Raw genomic sequence first — 18,602 nt, forward strand, 5'->3', positions numbered from 1 at the left:
TAATAATAATAATAATAATAATAATAATAATAATAATAATAATAATAATCAACGTACATGTTTCTTAACTTAATTTGTATATATTTTTTATTGTCAGGTCTTCAGTAAAAACACTAAAAGAAACTGTGGTCCAGTGCTGTAGCGACACTAAAACAGAAATTAAAAAAAACAGCTTGAAAACAAAATTAAGTCCATTTTATTTTGTTTTTTTTTGTCTCTGGCTGTCTCGTTAACCGTTGCAGCTGAAACCAACAAAACAGTCAAATCCAAAAAAGGGACCACGAATTCCAAATCAAAAGTCCCGTCACTTTTTACAATGAAAACCCAGTCCGATGTCATCGTTGTTATTTTTGAAACAGCAAGATTAAGCCTTCGGTCTGGTGAATGTGAAATGCGCAGTCCTGCTCTCTTCCACTAGGTGGCGAGGGCGCTTGTCACTCCCTGTCCTCGCTCAGCCAGGCCTGGCTCTCGAAGGACACCAGCGACTGATAGAGAGTCTCCCTGGCGTGGGCCTGGCCCCCCCTGCGCTCGGCCGCGCCCGTGGCCCCTCCGCGGAGGCCCTCGATGAAATCGCAGTTCTGGTTCAGGAACAGGATCTGGTCCAAGTGCTCTGGGGCCAAGGTGGCCCTCCTGCGCAGGGCGGGGCTCTCCTGGGCGGCAAAGGCCCTCTCGGGGGGCACGGCGGTGGAGGGGATGGCGAGGTAGCGGCGGGCCAGCCGGGCCAGTGCTGGGAATCGAAGCTCCTTGCCGCGCCACCAGTCCAGCGGGCTGCAGCTGCGCTTGCACAAGGGCTCGGCGATGTAGTTCTCTAGCTGTTGCTGGATCTCCGGCATGCGCTCCGTCGGGTCCTCCCCCAGCAGGATGTCGTAGATGCTCTGACGGGGAGGGGAGGGAGGAGGAGGGGGGGGGGACCCCTGATTGTTACCGTGCGCCCCGACAACCACCATGCTGATCGTGCAGCCGTCGCCTCCCCCCGCGGCTTGCAAATCCTGAGCCTCAAAAGAAAGGCAAGACATCGGGGAGCCCTCTCCCTCTCCCCCGTCCTCCTCTCCCTCGTCCCTCTGCGCCGACAGAAGCTCCTTCACCCTCCCGTGCAGCCGGCTCCTGGCATCCGGGCTCAGGAACCTTAGCTCCTTGAAACGGGGGTCCAGGAATGAGCCGAGGACCAGGGGGCTGTCCAGCATCTCCCCCTCCTCCTCCACCTCCTCTCCCTCTCCCTCTCCAATCCTCCAACGCTTCTGCATCGCTCCCCTCATCCTCCCGATGGCTGACCGGGCCGCCTGCAACCCGCACTCCCCCAGCTGCCTGCCCAGCAGCCTGGCCACCCCGTGCAGGCAGGGCAGCAGGGCGGAGACAGGGGCGTTGGGCTCCTCACTGAGGAAGGAGGAGGCCAGCCTCACAGTCCTGAGTGCCGGGACTAGCTCCTGAAGGAGGCGCCACTGCTGATCCGCCAGATTGGGGACAGGGGGGCTGCCCCCCCCCTCCAGCACCGAGCTGACAACCCAGCGCAGCTCCAGCAAGCTCTCGCACATGGCCAGGGTGGTGACCCAGTGGGTGGGCTGGTCCACGGCGAGAAGCCTAGCCTTGCTGCTGCCCGCCACTCCCGCCTCGTCTGGGTTCAGCAGAGCAGCTCTGCCAGGGTCCTGCTGGAAGTGAGTCACGATGACCCGGGCCGCTGCCAGCACCTCCTGCACAGGATCCAGAGAGAGAGCCTCCGCCACACACTCCCCCAGCCACAGAGCCGCGCAAGGCAGCCCCTGCCAGCCCGCCGGGCCCCCTGGGGACCGGAGAGACAGAGAAGGGTCCGGCCTGTCCAGGACCACCCCCAGCACGGAGCTCTCAGGCAGGCCGAATTGTGCCAGCACCCCTCCCAGAGCGTCCCTCAGCCCCTGGGACTCTGGAGCCGGCCGTGTCTCCAGGACACACCTGGCCAACCGCCAATCCCGATCCACGAAGAGAACGCTCACAGTCAGGTAGCCCCTGCCGCTCCCCGTCGCCCCCCAGTGGTCGGTGCACAGCACTGCAGCCCCCCCGCACCCCACGCCGGCCCGCAGGTACCCCTGCAAGAGCTGCCTCTGCACGCTGTGTCGATGCCACAGCATCCCGGAGAGATGCGAGCAGGGCGGGGCCCGGAACGAGGGCTCCAGGCACCCCAGCAGCAGCCTGAACCCCCGCTCCTCCACCACGGAGACGGGGTGCAGGTCCCGGAACAGCATCTCCAGGATGAGCTCGGACAGCAGCCCCGCCCGCTTGTCCTGGGGGGGGCCCAGGGGAGGGGGGGGGGCTGTGTTGGTCGAGGCCGTGGCCGTGTCTGGGATCCGGGTTCGTTTGCTGCCGACCACCTCCCCTGACACCTGGATCTCCTGCGCCTCCTCTTTGACCTGGGCTGCGGGGGGCTGGAAACCTGCCCGGGGGCCCCGATGTGCTGGGGGGGGCTGTCCCGGATGCTGTGTTTCCGAAGCAGGTGCTCCCGCATGCTGGTGGTGCTGTTGTGGAAGGAGAGCTGCCTCTTGCACACGTTGCACTCCACGTGGCTCTCGCTCAGCTGCGTGTAATGCTGCCACACTTTCGACTTGCGCCGGTCGGCCGAGACGGGGTACAGGGGCCTCGCCAGCCCAGGCGCCGGCCCTCTCTCCCCCTTCCTCTTCAGGGCTGAGCTGGGGCTGCTGGCAGGCACTGGATACATCTGAAATGCCATTGTGGATTGGGGGGGTGGGTCAGGGGGTACCTGCAGAGGAATCAGCTGATTAGAAAGCCATAGAAGTCCTGCGAGTTGCTTCCAGCATGAAAGGCGCTATATAAATACCGAACAACAGCTCTAACCAAACTCCCTGCTGCTTTGGATCCCTGTCGCTCCTCTCCATATTCTCTTCCACACTCACCCCTGCCAAACGCTCCCCCTTCCACTAACAACCCCCCTAAACGTTTCTCTACCTTCTCCTCCCTTTCCTCAGTGGTGGAACGGTCTGCCCACTGATATCAGGGTCACTCAGTCCCTAACCTCCTTCCAGCGGCTCCTCCAGACTCACCTGTTCAGACCTCACAGCTCTCCACTACACACTGGACTACAAGGCACCCAGTAGCAGTGCTTGCATTCTCTTGCACTGATCTTCTCCACACCTTGCTCTGTTCACTGCTGCTCTCAATCCTAACGACACTCTGTGTATCCTGCGCTTGATTTCACCCCGAAAGGAATCTGTATTCACCTGTTCTGTAATTGCTCTGGTCTGAAATCGTTCTTATCCATTTATTGTAGTCTCAATGGAATTCACTCTTATAAAGCAAAACAGCTTCCCCAGAGGGTTAACTGCTCTGGCCGAACTCGCTCTCAGATTCTTTACAGCGTTTTCGATTCTCATTTGAATTGCTCTCACTTTCTACCGACTGTACTGTACTTCAGAACAGCTCTTATCTGTAGTGTGATATTTTATGATGTGATATTTTGAAAGAACTGTAAGTCGCCCTGGATAAGGGTGTCTGCTAAGAAACAAACACACAAATAAATAAAAATAATAATAATATAACTGCAGTGTACAAAAATTAAAAGAATGCAGCAAATGTAAAGTACACAAAAGTTAAAAATCATAAAAAAAGATTTTTCAAATAATCTATAAAGTAGATAATATCATATTATCATATATATATATATATATATATATATATATATATATACACACATACACCCATGTGTTGGTACACACATACCTATCTATAACATTCTTAATGAAAATATAACACCTGTTCCAGTGATTTGTGTATTTCATGTATATTATCGAACAAACCAGGGGAACGTAGTACTTCAGTAATAATGCAATACTGTATATACAAGATGAAAAGGCATAACATGTATTGTGTTGAAGCTTTGTGGAAATATTACAATCTCCTCGTTATTAGAGAAAATGAAACTCTGAAACCCTAAACCTAACCCCAACCCCAACCCTGAAACCAACCTAACCCCAACCCTGAAACCCTAACCCTGAAACCAACCTAACCCAAACTCTGAAACCATAACCCCAACCCTAACCCTGAAACCCTAACCCTAACTCTGAAACCCTAACCCCAACCCTGAAACCAGCCTAACCCTAACTCTAACAGTGAAACCAACCTAACCCCAACTCCGAAACCCTAACCCTAACCCTAACCCTGACCCCTGAGGGCAGTATCCTACACTGCAGCCATCACTCAGCTAAAGTAGCTCATGTTCAAAGTGAGCCGAGGTGCTGACTTCCTCTCTTGTCCCTGGAGGAACATTTCGCGGTACTCCTGTAAGCGCTGCTGATATCAATACAGCTTTTCTACCCGCAAACGAGGAGGGGAGAGCAGCGTGCCATGCGTGCTGTTAGAGGAAGATATATCTATCTATCTATCTCGCTTTCACTGGGCTGGCAACAGCGCGATCAGTGTGCGCACCGACACGATGCAGAGGGCTGCGTGCGTTTCTGCCGCTGCTCCGAGGCGATTTCTCGTATCGTTGGGCGGCACTTACCGGTTCTCAGTCCCTTAGGGTCGTTTTTTTTTTTTTTGGAGAATTGTTTTTACAATTTTTTACCGCTCTAGGGCCCGTCTCGAAAGTGCGCTGAGTTAGGGGCCGTCTCGCTTGCAGCTGTTTCCTACAAAGCGACCTCTTTCAAAACACACAAAAAAAAAACAAATAAACAAATAAACCGTGACGGGGCTGGTCTAACTTTACTGTTTACTTACAGGGATGCGACGTGCATGAAAATTAAAACCAAACTATTCTATTTTTTTTTTTTTTTTTTTTTTTTATATATATCAAAAGTTATACATAAACAATATATCTCAACAAAACGTTACTGATATCCGCCACATAATTGCGGGTATGAGTTTTTTGGGGATGCGTGCTTGCGGCTTGCAGCGGCAGAGATGTGCAGAGTGGAGCACGTCACGCGTGGAGCACGTCACGCGTGGAGCATCGGGCCTCGCCCCCCACACGTGACGGGGGAGAGGCCGGCCCCCGTGTTTTCATCACGGACGTGTCCGCAGCTGAAGAGGGAGAGACGCAGCTAAACCCGGGATCGGAGCCATGGACAACTCCGGGAAAGAGAAGGAGGCTCTGGCTCTCATCGCCGAGGCCGAAAAGAAGACGAAATCCTCGCAGTCCTTCTTCGCGAACATGTTCGGGTGAGCGGGACACGGGAGCGGCCGGGCTGGGGCGCCCGAGCCCCGGGCTGAGGCAGTCTGGCAAGCCCGGGGATGCGACACTGGCAGGCCCATTCGCGGAACTCGTATTGAATAATAAAATAAAGCGAGGCGGGACGTTTCTGCTGTAAGAGCCGGTTAAAGGGTTATTAAACCGGCGGTTGATGCAAAGGTGTTGGATTTTGTCTAAAAACGAACGGTCAAAATAATAATATTCAAATGTTTTTTTTGTTTTTTGTGTTTGTTTTTCTCAATATTTCGCGGGAGAAGCGACGTGTGGCGGTGTTGTGTTTATTAATACGCGATGACGCGTGAATGTTAGGAACTTGATTCGTTTGGTTTTGTTTTTCACCTGTCGTCAGTTTTGTTGTGTGTCCGTTTTGTAAGCTTGGTGGTTGTGTGTGTTTTTGTGTGTGTGGGTGTTTGTTTTTGTGTGTGTTGTTTTGTGTGTGTCGTCAGTTTTGTTGTGTGTCCGTTTTGTTTGTTTTTGTGTGTGTGTGTGTTGTGTGTTTTTGTTGTGTGTGTGTGGGTGTTTGTTTTTGTGTGTGTGGGTGTTTGTTTTTGTGTGTTTTTGTGGGTGTCAGAGACCCGCTGACACACAGAGACAGGTTGATGGGACTCAAATATTAAAGCGCCTCCATTTTATATGGATCACACTGCCTGTTTTTGAATGAGATTTCTCAATGCATATAATAATAATAATAATAATAAATAATAATAATAATAATAATAATAATAATCTGCTCATAAATGTATTTGAACGTGGCTGCTGAGCGTAACTTTGATCTCTATCCCCTCCTCCCCCCCCCCCCTCCCCCTCTCTCCTCTCCCCCCTCCAATCTCATCTCATCATCTCCTCTCTCCCATTCCCCCCTCTCTCTCTCTCTCTCTCTCTCTCTGTCTCTGTCTCTCTCTCTGTCTCTCTGTGTTCAGGGGGTCCTCCAAACTGGAAGAAGCCTGTGAGCTGTACGCCAGAGCAGCCAATATGTTCAAAATGGCAAAGAACTGGAGCGGTGAGGCCCTGCCTTTCTCTGTCTCGCTGAGATACCTTCACACCTCACACTTTGGGGGAGGGAGGGTGCTCTGAGTCCTCACAACTGTTACAAAAGTGTCCCATAGTAATAGCACAGCACCGAGAAAGGAAGGCAAAGCATATTTAAAAAAAAAAAAAAAACAGCGAACTAACCCTTAGAAAATGTGCCCACAGTAAAAACACAAGTGAGAGAAAGAGAGAGAGAGAGACAGACACAGTAAAGCAAAGCAAAGCACAGGGAAGCATTGTAAAGCACAGAGAGGTCTGGTAAAGCATAGGGAAGCATTGTAAAGCACAGAGAGGTCTGGTAAAGCATAGGGAAGCATTGTAAAGCACAGAGAGGTCTGGTAAAGCATAGGGAAGCATGGGTGGGCACCCAATGCTGTGAGAACATGGGATCAAAATCAATACAAGACACTGAGCAAGACGTTTTTAATGGGAACGTTGCTCACGTTTCTGGCAGTGCTTCTGAACTTCCTGTTTGTTTTGTTGTTGTCAGCGGCGGGAAATGCGTTTGCGCAGGCAGCCCAGCTGCACCTGCAGCAGCAGAGCAAGCACGACGCGGCCACGAGCTTCATTGACGCGGGGAACGCCTTCAAGAAAGCAGATCCACAGGGTACGCATCACGACCAGCGAATTGGAACAGCTGTAATACAGCAGCAGTCCAGGCATGAGAGACGGGCTTCGCTCATTAAACTTCTGTGTTTTGGTTGTTTTCTCACCCAGAGGCCATTAACTGCTTGAACAGAGCGATCGAGATCTACACAGACATGGTGAGACTGCTGGAGAGGGTGGTGTGAGTTATTTTCCATAACGCTGCAGTACAATATAGATGTACTGGCCACTGTGACCGTGAGTGGGTGAAAAACAGCACACTTAGTTTAATGTAACATTTCCATCTGACCCGAAGAAGTTTCATAGGGCTGTATGACCGTGTGTGGGTGCCTGTGTGTATACGTGCATGCCTGTGTGTGTGTGTGTGCCTGTGTGTGTGTGTATGCAGGCAGGCAGGCATGTACATGTGTATATATCTAAGCTGCTCTGAACCCTCTCACTGATCTGAAAGCCGCTGGTTTGCAGGGTCGCTTCACCATCGCAGCGAAGCACCACGTCTCCATAGCAGAGATCTACGAGAGTGAGCTGGTGGACATCGACAAGGCAAGTGTGTGTCAGGACCTCCTGCACTGTGCAGAGGAGAGCGCAGAGTTTTATATATACTGAGGCTTCCCTTAGCAAAGTGTCAGAGCACAGTGAAAGCATAGAGAGGTATGGTAAAGCATAGGGAAGCATTGTAAAGCACAGAGAGGTCTGGTAAAGCATAGGGAAGCATTGTAAAGCACAGAGAGGTCTGGTAAAGCATAGGGAAGCATTGTAAAGCACAGAGAGGTATGGTAAAGCATAGGGAAGCATTGTAAAGCACAGAGAGGTCTGGTAAAGCATAGGGAAGCATTGTAAAGCACAGAGAGGTCTGGTAAAGCATAGGGAAGCATTGTAAAGCACAGAGAGGTTCTGGTAAAGCATAGGGAAGCATTGTAAAGCACAGAGAGGTCTGGTAAAGCATAGGGAAGCTATTGTAAAGCACAGAGAGGTCTGGTAAAGCATAGGGAAGCACTGTAACACACACACACACACACAAAAGAGACACGATGCATGAGAACACACACACACACACACACTGATCTGAGTACAGACACCAGACGATGTGTTTTGTGGGGGTCTTCCACTCTGTGTGGTTGAGAAACAGCCTGTGTGCGCTGAACACACACAACACAGAAACGACGCACTCTACACACCTAGACGACCCCTGTGCACTGAGACTTTTACACTGTTGTGTGGAGGTGTCAAACAGGTTCCTGTCTACGTTACTCCCATAGACTTTCTGTCTGCACGCGTGACTCAGATCGCACACTACGAGCAAGCAGGAGATTACACACAGAGGGAGAAGAGTCAAACAGGTAGACAGATGCACTGAGACACACACACACACACACACTGAGACACACACACACACACACACACAGAGACAGATGCACTGAGACACACACACACAGAGACAGACGCACTGAGACACACACACACAGAGACAGACGCACTGAGACACACGCACTGAGACAGACACACACACACACACACAGAGACAGATGCACTGAGACACACACACACAGAGACAGATGCACTGAGACACACACACACAGAGACAGATGCACTGAGACACACAGAGACAGATGCACTGAGACACACACACACAGAGACAGATGCACTGAGACACACACACACAGAGATGCACACACACACACAGAGACAGACGCACTGAGACACACACACACTGAGACACACACACACACACAGAGACAGATGCACTGAGACACTGAGTCACACACAACACGTGACTGTGACACAGAGACAGACGCACTGACACACACACACAGAGACAGATGCACTGAGACACACACACAGAGACAGATGCACTGAGACACACACACAGAGACAGACGCACTGACACACACACACACAGAGACAGAGCACACACACACACACACAGAGACAGACGCACTGAGACACACACACACAGACGCACTGAGACACACACAGACGCACTGAGACACACACACTGAGACACAGACGCACTGAGACACACACACACAGAGCACTGAGCACACACACACACACAGAGACAGACGCACTGAGACACACACACACACAGAGACAGACGCACTGAGACACACTGAGACACAGACGCACTGAGACACACACACACACTGAAACACAGACGCACTGAGACACACACACACACACAAACACAGACGCACTGAGACACACACACACAGAGACAGACGCACTGAGACACACACACACTGAAACACAGACGCACTGAGACACACACACACACAGAGACAGACGCACTGAGACACACACACACACACAGACGCACTGAGACACACACACACTGAAACACAGACGCACTGAGACACACACACACACACACACAGACAGACGCACTGAAGACGTGACCATTTGTGTACCACAACATTGTGTAGACACACACACAGAGACAGACACACTGAGACACACGCACTGAGACACACACACACACACACACACAGACACACACACACAACACACACACAGAGACATCACACACACACAGAGACAGACGCACTGAGACACACACACACACAGAGACAGACGCACTGAGACACACACACACTGAGTGTGTCTCTGTCTACGCACACTCCTGTGGTGTCTCACACACGCGTGACACTGCACACACACACAGAGACAGATGGTCTCTGCGTGGCGTTTGTTTTTAAACTCTTAGTCAGTCGGTGGTTGAGCTCATGTGCGGAGACAAACCGGCTGGGGGGGGAGTCATCTGGCCACATCGAGTACCCCCCCACCCCCCCCCCCCCCCCCCCCCCCCCCCCAGCTGTGTCTCCGCTTCCAAAAAAAAAAAAGCTTTAACATGACAGCACATTATGCAACGTGGAATGGCGATGAAGCATTATTACAGATTACTGTTTAGGGAGATCGGGTCATTTCAAAGTCCGCTTCAAGGATCTTTTCCAAATCAAAAAGTCTTTCAAAGTAAGTCAGGTTCCACCTTCTGTGGGTGTGAGTAGGGAAAAAAAATCAAGGACCACAATAACGAGTGGAAACGATCTCAGAACGTTCTGCTGTTGGACAGATTAGGTATTAGGACAGCGTTCAATATCACAAGACAATTTCCTGGAAAAGTATCCATTGCCGTGTTTGATGGTAACGATGTTGCAGTAATCTGGTTGCTGTCTGGCCTCTCTGTCTGATTAGTCTCTCTCTCTCTCTCTCAGCTCTCGCTAACAAGTGTCTACTGAAAGTGGCAGCGTACGCAGCCCAGCTGGAACAGTACCAGAAGGCCAGTGAGATCTATGAGCAGGTAAGAGACTGGACCAAAAGAGAGGGGGGGCTAAGACTGACCTGAGAGAGGGGGGAGTCAGCAAGTCCTGCTTTAATATATATATATATATATATATATATATATATATATATATATATATATATATATTATATATATTATATGCTTGTATCTCTCTCTCTATCTATCTATCTATCTATCTATCTATCTATCTATCTATCTATCTCAGACCTGGGGTCATTGCAGTTGTATTGTGTTTATTTGTAATTAATTGGAGTTACAATATATTTGTAGTTGAACCTTTGCAAAATAATTGTAATTAAACCATGTAATTACTTTAATTGCAGCATCACTGTAACGGAGTGTAACGGCAATCTCAGTCGACAATGCTACTGTAGCTGCAGTGTGTATATCTTTGTATATGTTGTTTATATATTTGTTGTCCTCCCCCAGGTGGGCACTCACGCCATGGACAGCACTCTCCTGAAGTACAGTGCCAAGGAGTACTTCTTCAAAGCAGCTCTGTGCCACTTCTGTGTGGACATGCTGAACGCCAAGGTGAGGCGGATCGATGAGAATGAGACTCCTATTGCACAGCGCTGTGTTCCTCTCCCAGGAGTTTAATAAAAAGACACACCTGAGCTTAGACACACTGGGGCTGATCAAGCTGGTAGTAAAACCTGGACTGGATCACACTGCTGTGAAACAGGAGTCTTATTTCCATCCTTCCTGATAAATCGACTGGTTGTGAAGCATACAAGAAGTAGCCCATCGGGACCATCGCATCACTGGTATTAGTGGTTTCACACCCACCTCAACCCTTCTCTCTCCCTCTCTCCCCCCTCAACCATTCTGTACCCCTCTCTCCCCCCCTCAACCATTCTCTATCCCTCTCTGTCTCCCTCAACCCTTCTCTCTCCCCCTCCCTCAACCCTTCTTTCTCTCGCTCTCTATCCCTCTCTCCCCCTCAACCCTTCTCTTTCTATCCCTCTCTCCCCCTCAATCCTTCTTTCTCTCTCCCCCCTCAACCCTTCTTTCTCTCTCTCTCTCCCCCTCCCTCAACCCTTCTCTCTCTCTCTATCCCTCTCTCCCCATCAATCCTTCTTTCTCTCTCCCCCTCAATCCTTCTTTCTCTCTCTCTCCCCCTCAATCCTTCTTTTTCTCTCTCCCCCTCAATCCTTCTTTCTCTCTCTCTCCCCCTCAATCCTTCTTTCTCTCTCCCTCCCCCTCAATCCTTCTCTCTCTCTCTCTCCCCCCTCAACCCTTCTCTCTCCCCCTCCCTCAACCCTTCTCTCTCTCCCTCTCTCCCCCTCCCTCAACCCTTCTCTCTCCCTCTCTCCCCCTCCCTCAACCCTTCTCTCTCTCTCTCTCTCTCTCCCCCTCCCTCAACCCTTCTCTCTCTCTCTATCCCTCTCTCCCCCTCCCTCAACCCTTCTCTCTCTATCCCACTCTCCCCCTCCCTCAACCCTTCTCTCTCTCTCTCTCCCCCCCAGCTGGCTCTTCAGAAGTATGAAGAAATGTTCCCGGCTTTTTCAGACTCCAGGGAATGCAAACTGGTCAAGGTTAGTTCACCAGTTCACCCAGTTTGATTGGTCCAGTATAGTATAGCAGATACTAGCACAGCCTCTTTCTTGGTTTGCAGAAAGTACATGGTTTGTCTGTGTGTGGGATGGGAATCAGACTCCCGCTGCACAGCAGTGTGATCCAGTCCTGCTTTCACTAGGAGTTTAATAATCAGACTCCCGCTGCGCAGCAGTGTGATCCAGTCCTGCTTTCACTAGGAGTTTAATAATCAGACTCCCGCTGCACAGCTGTGTGATCCAGTCCTGCTTTCACTAGGAGTTTAATAATCAGACTCCCGCTGCACAAGTGTGATCCAGTCCTGCTTTCACTAGGAGTTTAATAATCAGACTCCCGCTGCGCAGCAGTGTGATCCAGTCCTGCTTTCACTAGGAGTTTAATAATCAGACTCCCGCTGCACAGCTGTGTGATCCAGTCCTGCTTTCACTAGGAGTTTAATAATAAGACACACCTGAGCTTGTTACCTAGACACACTGGGGGCTGATCAAGCAGGTGGTGAAACCTGGACTGGATCACACTGCTGTGCAACAGGAGTCTCATTCCCATTGCTGATGGACACTAGAACAGTTAGTACATTGAGGACAAAATTATGGTTTAGGTGTGTGTGTGTGTATGTGTGTGTGTGTGTGTGTGTGTGGTGTGTGTAGCTGGGTTTGTAGCTGTGTGTGTCTGTCTGTCTGTATGCATGTATATGTTCTAATATTCTATTTCTTTTTTTCTCAGAAACTGCTAGATGCTCACGAAGAGCAGAATGTTGATGCCTACACTGAATCTGTGAGTCAATCAGAAAATAATAACCCTAACCCTGCACTGAATCTGTGAGTCAATCAGAAAATAATAACCCTAACCCTGCACTGAATCTGTGAGTCAATCAGAACAGAATAGAAACACAGACTGCGCTGTCCTTTCTGCTCACATGATTTTTATATATGTGTTTGTTTTTGAAGGATGGTTTTGAATGTCTTGTGGTTTTCAGGTTAAGGAGTACGATACAATCTCTCGACTGGACCAGTGGCTGACGACCATGCTACTCCGAATCAAGAAAACCATTCAGGGAGAGGAGAGCGATCTGCGCTAAAGAATGAACCCCCCTCCCCCCTCTACCCCCTCCTCCCCCACAACAGGAGCTTTCAACCAAAACCAAATCAACAGCAAAAGGGAGAATCTCGGCGCGATTCCTTTAACCCTTTTATTAGGGTGGAAAAAGAAAGTGTATGTATAAACTAAAATGAGTCAAGCAGACAGGCGTTCGGGCTCTAGTGCCACTGTGTAACACTGATGAAGGCACTAGAGCCCAAACGCTGCTCTGCTTGACTCATTTGTATGTTCTGATTTGAGTTTTTTTGGTGGGGGGGTAAGTTCTGGATGGAAATGTTCTACAAGAAGTGAAATGAATGCTAATAATAATAATAATAATAATAAAAACAATAAATCAGTAGAAAACAACTTTTTGACTGAACCAGTTTTTGAAACAGCATGGAGAGATAAAAAATAAAAGACCCCCTCCCTAATCTGACCCCCGCCTCCCCCCAACAGGAAATTACTCATTCTTTCCGTCCGCATTATGCAGGTCGGCGCGTTCAATTTCAAAACGAGAAAAAATTTTCCGTAAACAATGAATCTGCTTGACTCATTTGTATGTTCTGATTTGAGTTTTTTTGGTGGGGGGGTAAGTTCTGGATGGAAATGTTCTACAAGAATGAAATAATAATAATAATAATAATAATAATAAATGTCATCTTTTTGTTTAAAAACAAAAACAAAAAACGAAAGGCGTTTTGATTAGTTTTGTTTTAAAAGGCACTTTTTTCAGACACTACCCTAAATCAACCAAAACAAATTTAATGATTATTTTTAGTGAAGGGAGTAGCAGGTCAGTGTTGCTATTAAGGGCTACTAACTGTAAGTTGTCATCTCCCAGAGTGCCACTAGAGGTCGCCAAATACCAACTTTCTTTTCCTTATTATTGTTATACATATCGAGATATATACACATATATACATTTAATTTTGTGTATTTACAGCTCGTGTTGCTGTTTTGATTTCATGTGTAGGTATATTAATAATTTCTGCTTATTTTGCTTTAAAGAGATTTCTGTTGATTTCTTCCAGCAGCTACAACTATTTTTTCTTCTCCAAATAAAAAATTAAAACACACATTTATTTATTGTCTCCTGTTGACTGATTTCAGGAATTTTAAAATAAGTAATAAGTAACCACGTTACTAATGTTTACTATAATATATTTTTGTACCTGTTTTAATGTTCAGTTGCATTCGCTTTCTATATTGCGTTTGAAGTGATAAAGCGAGAGATTTAATATCTGCTGTGATTTGCAAGTGGGCGAAACCGTGTTGACGTTTGAGACCAAAGACTCCTCCGCTGTAATTATAATTATTTTTTCACTGTGATGCTGTGTTCTTAAAGCACTAAAACACTAAAAAAAACCGTAATAGTTCAATGATAAACGTTTCCACTAGAAGTCTCTCACTGTCTTCAGACAGACCGATCTGTACTTGGATAAACGCAACGATATCTTTATAGCATTACGAAGAAACGTGTTTGATAGTAGTTTTGTGAATATATAGATATATAGATAGATAGATAGTGTGTATAAACAGCCCAAACACGCAGTGTTATTCTTCAGAAACCCAGCTGCTTCTCTCAATCCCGTACAGTCTCTGCGCCTGTTTCTGCTCTGAACACTTTAATTATAATAATGGTGCCATCATTACCCAGACCTTCCCTTCTTTCAAATACGAGCGACCGGGTCGCGTCCCGGTTAGGGTTTAGGGGTTAGGGTTAATATTACCACAGCAACGGAAGCCTCTTCAGGTTTTTGGAAGAACACATTCAGTGAATTGACCCGTGTTATAAAGATAAATCGGATTACGGTTCAGATACATTCAGAAATACCAGCGACAGACACCGGCAATGGACAGGTCTAGAGAGATCTGTTAAAACACACAGACTGGGAATACTGGCCGCTCCCCAAAAACAGCAGCAGCAGCAGCAGCAGGCGTGACCAGTAATCATTTTCAAATGTCATTTTCTAGTTTTGAAACCACTAAGCCCGATTCCGTCTGTATCCCGAACTCGGAAATAATACCGTCCCGAATCGACGCCTATTATTATCATCATTATTATTAATGTTATTAATGTCTGCTCTTTTGTTTTGAATGTGTATTTTCCCGTGTCCTTGACTAACATTGACTGTCTGACAAGCCGTCTCTTTCAGACACGGGTCTTCACGCATCGACATTAAAAAATTGCCCAATAAAATCAATAGCAACAATCAGTAAAAACACAAGCAGACTGCGAGACCGTTATACATTTTTATTAACCGAACAGGTTTGTTAAATACATAATTAATTTTTTTTAACTGGAACATTTCCCAAACCGGCAAGGCTAGCGCCTCTGTGCTTTTCTACTCTGGTCTGATAATAGGGAAACGGCACCCTCTAGTGGGCACGTTAGAAATTACACTTAAACTGGAACAGTTTTTACCGCGTTCTTCCAAAAGCGATCTAGATCTTTTATTTATTTATTTATTTATTTATTTATTTATTTATTTAAGCATTCGTTCTGTTCAAACACATAACGTGATGAGGCAGGAAAAAAAAACAGCATTGGCCCTTGAAGTGAACACACAAATAATATTGCTGACAGTATCGATTCTATGATTAGGCGAGTCACAAAACCCCAAAACAAGGTTTCTTTGTTAATAACCATGAAATACATGTTTCACAGAGTATACCAGCCTGTTTAGATGAGCGGAACATAAAACCAGACAGCCGATCGAATATCACAACACACACCGCGCCACGAGATACTGTTCCTCTAGCTGTCCTTCTGCTCCAGGGGGCAGTGCTCTGCGTGTGTGTGTGTGTGTGTGTTGTGTTGTCTCTCCTCTCTACAGTATGACGAGAGACACCTCTTGTGCAACGTGTGTGTTTAGTCTCTCCTAGTTGTCGTACTGCTCCAGTGGGTAGTGCTGTGTGTGTGTGTGCGCTGTGTTGTCTCCTCTCTAGTTGTCGTACTGCTCCAGTGGGTAGTGCTCTGTGTGTGTGTGTGTGTGTGTGTGTGTGCTGTTCTGTCTCCTCTCTAGTTGTCGTACTGCTCCAGTGGGTAGTGCTCTGTGTGTGTGTGTGTGTGTGTGTGTGTGCTGTCTCCTCTCTAGTTGTCGTACTGCTCCAGTGGGTAGTGCTCTGTGTGTGTGTGTGTGTGTGTGTGTGTGCTGTCTCCTCTCTAGTTGTCGTACTGCTCCAGTGGGTAGTGCTCTGTGTGTGCTGTCTCCTCTCTAGTTGTCGTACTGCTCCAGTGGGTAGTGCTCTGTGTGTGTGTGTGTGTGTGTGTGTGTGTGTGTGTGTGTGTGTGTGCTGTGTTGTCTCCTCTCTAGTTGTCGTACTGCTCCAGTGGGTAGTGCTCTGTGTGCTGCTTCACGTGTCTCCACATGTCCTGGCGCTGCCTGTGCAGGTGGGGGGGCAGCTCGTTGTACACGTCTGTGAACATGAGGTCCAGGCTGGGCTTCAGCCTGCGCTCGGCCTGCTCGAACGCCTCCATCACCCTCCTCCGGCTCTGCTTCCTCCAGGCTCTCTCCTGCTCCTCGTCCCACCAGCCGCGAGACACCATGTGCTGTCGGAGCCGCGAGATCGGGTGATCCTGCTTGTCCCAGTAATTCACCTCATCCACCGAGCGGTACGCAGAGCTGTCATCACTGGTGCTGTGGTGCCCGATCCTGAGAGAGACACAGAGAGAGAGCACATTGATAATAACAACAACAGCGCTGTGCTGTGGGGTCCGATCCTGAGAGAGACACAGAGAGAGAGCACACTGATAATAACAACAACAACAGCGCTGTGCTGTGGGGTCCGATCCTGAGAGAGACACAGAGAGAGAGCACATTGATAATAACAACAACAGCGCTGTGCTGTGGGGTCCGATCCTGAGAGAGACACAGAGAGAGAGCACATTGATAATAACAACAACAACAGCGCTGTGCTGTGGGGTCCGATCCTGAGAGAGACACAGAGAGAGAGCACACTGATAATAACAACAACAGCGCTGTGCTGTGGGGTCCGATCCTGAGAGAGACACAGAGAGAGAGCACATTGATAATAACAACAACAGCGCTGTGCTGTGGGGTCCGATCCTGAGGCGGGGGCAGCACCTGTAGGTCATGGCCTCGATGAGGAAGGGCTGGTTCTCGGCCGTGGCTCGGCGCCGCGCCTCCTTCGTGGCGTTGTACACGGCAAACACATCGTTCCCATCCACACGGATCGACATCATGCCATAACCAGGGCCACGGGCAGCTAGAAAGGAGAGAGGGAGGGGAGGAGGGGGTTAATGGTACAAAGTGTGTAGTGGTCTCACCGATGCTGTCCCCCCTGTACTGCTCGTTGGTGGGGGTGGAGATGGCGCAGTGTGTAGGGGGTAGTGTGTAGGGGTCTCACCGATGCCGTCCCCCCTGTACTGCTCGTTGGTGGGGGTGGAGATGGAGCAGTGTGTAGGGGGTAGTGTGTAGGGGGTAGTGTGTAGGGGTCTCACCGATGCCGTCTCCCCTGTACTGCTCGTTGGTGGGGGTGGAGATGGCGCAGTGTGTAAGGGGTAGTGTGTAGGGGGTAGTGTGTAGGGGTCTCACCGATGCCGTCCCCCCTGTACTGCTCGTTGGTGGGGGTGGAGATGGAGCAGTGTGTAGGGGGTAGTGTGTAGGGGGTAGTGTGTAGGGGTCTCACCGATGCCGTCCCCCCTGTACTGCTCAGTGTGGGGGTAGTGTGTGGAGATGGTAGGGGTCTCACCGATGTCCCCCCTGTACTGCTCGTTGGTGGGGGTGGAGATGGCGCAGTGTGTAGGGGGTAGTGTGTAGGGGTCTCACCGATGCCGTCCCCCCTGTACTGCTCGTTGGTGGGGGTGGAGATGGAGCAGTGTGTAGGGGGTAGTGTGTAGGGGGTAGTGTGTAGGGGTCTCACCGATGCCGTCCCCCCTGTACTGCTCGTTGGTGGGGGTGGAGATGGCGCAGTGTGTAAGGGGTAGTGTGTAGGGGGTAGTGTGTAGGGGTCTCACCGATGCCGTCCCCCCTGTACTGCTCGTTGGTGGGGGTGGAGATGGCGCAGTGTGTAAGGGGTAGTGTGTAGGGGGTAGTGTGTAGGGGTCTCACCGATGCCGTCCCCCCTGTACTGCTCGTTGGTGGGGGTGGAGATGGCGCAGTGTGTAAGGGGTAGTGTGTAGGGGGTAGTGTGTAGGGGTCTCACCGATGCCGTCCCCCCTGTACTGCTCGTTGGTGGGGGTGGAGATGGCGCAGTGTGTAGGGGGTAGTGTGTAGGGGGTAGTGTGTAGGGGTCTCACCGATGCCGTCTCCCCTGTACTGCTCGTTGGTGGGGGTGGAGATGGCGCAGTGTGTAAGGGGTAGTGTGTAGGGGGTAGTGTGTAGGGGTCTCACCGATGCCGTCCCCCCTGTACTGCTCGTTGGTGGGGGTGGAGATGGCATAGCCGTTGTTCCTGCAGAAGAAGATGATGGGGCACTCCAGCGTGGCTGCGAAGTTGAACCCAGCGTGGGCGTCACCCTCGCTCGCCGCCCCCTCCCCAAAATAACAGATCACTGCGTGGTCCGCATTCTCACGCTTCAGCGCATAGGCAGCGCCCGCCGCTGAGGGGAGAGGGGAGGAATCGATTATCACGCTATACATTTTTTTTCAGTACTCTACCCCCCTACTCGTCTCTTGCATTAACTTCAGATTTTAAAAACAAATCCACAGAGTCCTGCGACCCCCACGCGACCCCCGCGCTCACCCTGAGGGATCTGCGTTGCCAGGGGAGATGAGATCGTGACAAAGTTGTGCTCCTTGCTCCCATAATGCACTGGCATCTGCCTCCCCTTCCCTAGGTCGTCTGCGTTAGCGTAGCACTGCGCCATGAAGCGATCCAGCGGGAACCCGCGG

The 18,602-nt window shown here is 49.7% G+C and overlaps 3 protein-coding genes across 4 annotated transcripts in view; 1 reads left to right on the forward strand and 2 right to left on the reverse strand.

Annotated features, from left to right (window-relative positions):
- Positions 1–434: 434 nt before the first annotated feature.
- On the reverse strand, positions 435–4,865 carry si:dkeyp-117b8.4 (E3 SUMO-protein ligase ZBED1). Its single transcript, XM_041236255.1, has 3 exons — positions 4,487–4,865; positions 2,405–2,728; positions 435–2,255 (listed from the first exon to the last, which is right to left on the reverse strand). Exons 2-3 carry the CDS (start codon positions 2,696–2,698, stop codon positions 435–437), a joined length of 2,115 nt encoding a protein of 704 aa, XP_041092189.1. The 5' UTR covers positions 2,699–2,728; positions 4,487–4,865.
- A 94-nt stretch (positions 4,866–4,959) lies between these two features.
- On the forward strand, positions 4,960–12,815 carry LOC121304914 (alpha-soluble NSF attachment protein). The gene is made up of 11 exons (XM_041236343.1): positions 4,960–5,142; positions 6,094–6,173; positions 6,693–6,809; positions 6,920–6,966; positions 7,274–7,353; positions 8,093–8,148; positions 10,021–10,106; positions 10,539–10,643; positions 11,579–11,647; positions 12,390–12,440; positions 12,643–12,815. The coding sequence occupies exons 1-11, from the start codon at positions 5,045–5,047 to the stop codon at positions 12,742–12,744; spliced, it is 891 nt and encodes a 296-aa protein (XP_041092277.1). The 5' UTR covers positions 4,960–5,044; the 3' UTR covers positions 12,745–12,815.
- A 2,792-nt stretch (positions 12,816–15,607) lies between these two features.
- bckdha (branched chain keto acid dehydrogenase E1 subunit alpha) overlaps positions 15,608–18,602 on the reverse strand; it is a 6,505-nt gene continuing 3,510 nt past the window's right edge. Inside the window, exons 5-9 of one of the 2 annotated variants that reach the window (XM_041236346.1) lie at positions 18,454–18,602; positions 18,104–18,310; positions 16,835–16,976; positions 16,045–16,402; positions 15,608–16,011 (exon numbers count right to left, since the gene is read on the reverse strand). The exon at positions 18,454–18,602 is cut by the window's right edge and continues 13 nt beyond it. In XM_041236346.1, the coding sequence (XP_041092280.1) occupies positions 16,060–16,402; positions 16,835–16,976; positions 18,104–18,310; positions 18,454–18,602 (841 nt within the window). In that variant the 3' untranslated portion in view covers positions 15,608–16,011; positions 16,045–16,059. Of the gene's footprint in view, positions 16,017–16,044; positions 16,403–16,834; positions 16,977–18,103; positions 18,311–18,453 lie in introns of both variants that reach the window. The other variant, XM_041236348.1, reaches the window with a different exon arrangement.

Source organism: Polyodon spathula, chromosome 40, assembly GCF_017654505.1.
Source record: "Polyodon spathula isolate WHYD16114869_AA chromosome 40, ASM1765450v1, whole genome shotgun sequence".
Lineage (NCBI taxonomy): Eukaryota > Metazoa > Chordata > Actinopteri > Acipenseriformes > Polyodontidae > Polyodon > Polyodon spathula.

Coding starts and splice junctions, on each gene's coding strand:
- si:dkeyp-117b8.4 (XM_041236255.1), bottom strand. CDS start 2,698: ATGGCATTTCAGATGTATCCAGTGCCTGCCAGCAGCCCCAGCTCAGCC. Junction 2,256..2,404: donor ACATCGGGGCCCCCGGGCAG/GTTTCCAGCCCC, acceptor GGCCCCCCCCAG/GACAAGCGGGCGGGGCTGCT.
- LOC121304914 (XM_041236343.1), top strand. CDS start 5,045: ATGGACAACTCCGGGAAAGAGAAGGAGGCTCTGGCTCTCATCGCCGAG. Junction 8,149..10,020: donor GAGGGAGAAGAGTCAAACAG/GTAGACAGATGC, acceptor TCTCTCTCTCAG/CTCTCGCTAACAAGTGTCTA. Junction 11,648..12,389: donor GGGAATGCAAACTGGTCAAG/GTTAGTTCACCA, acceptor TTTTTTTCTCAG/AAACTGCTAGATGCTCACGA.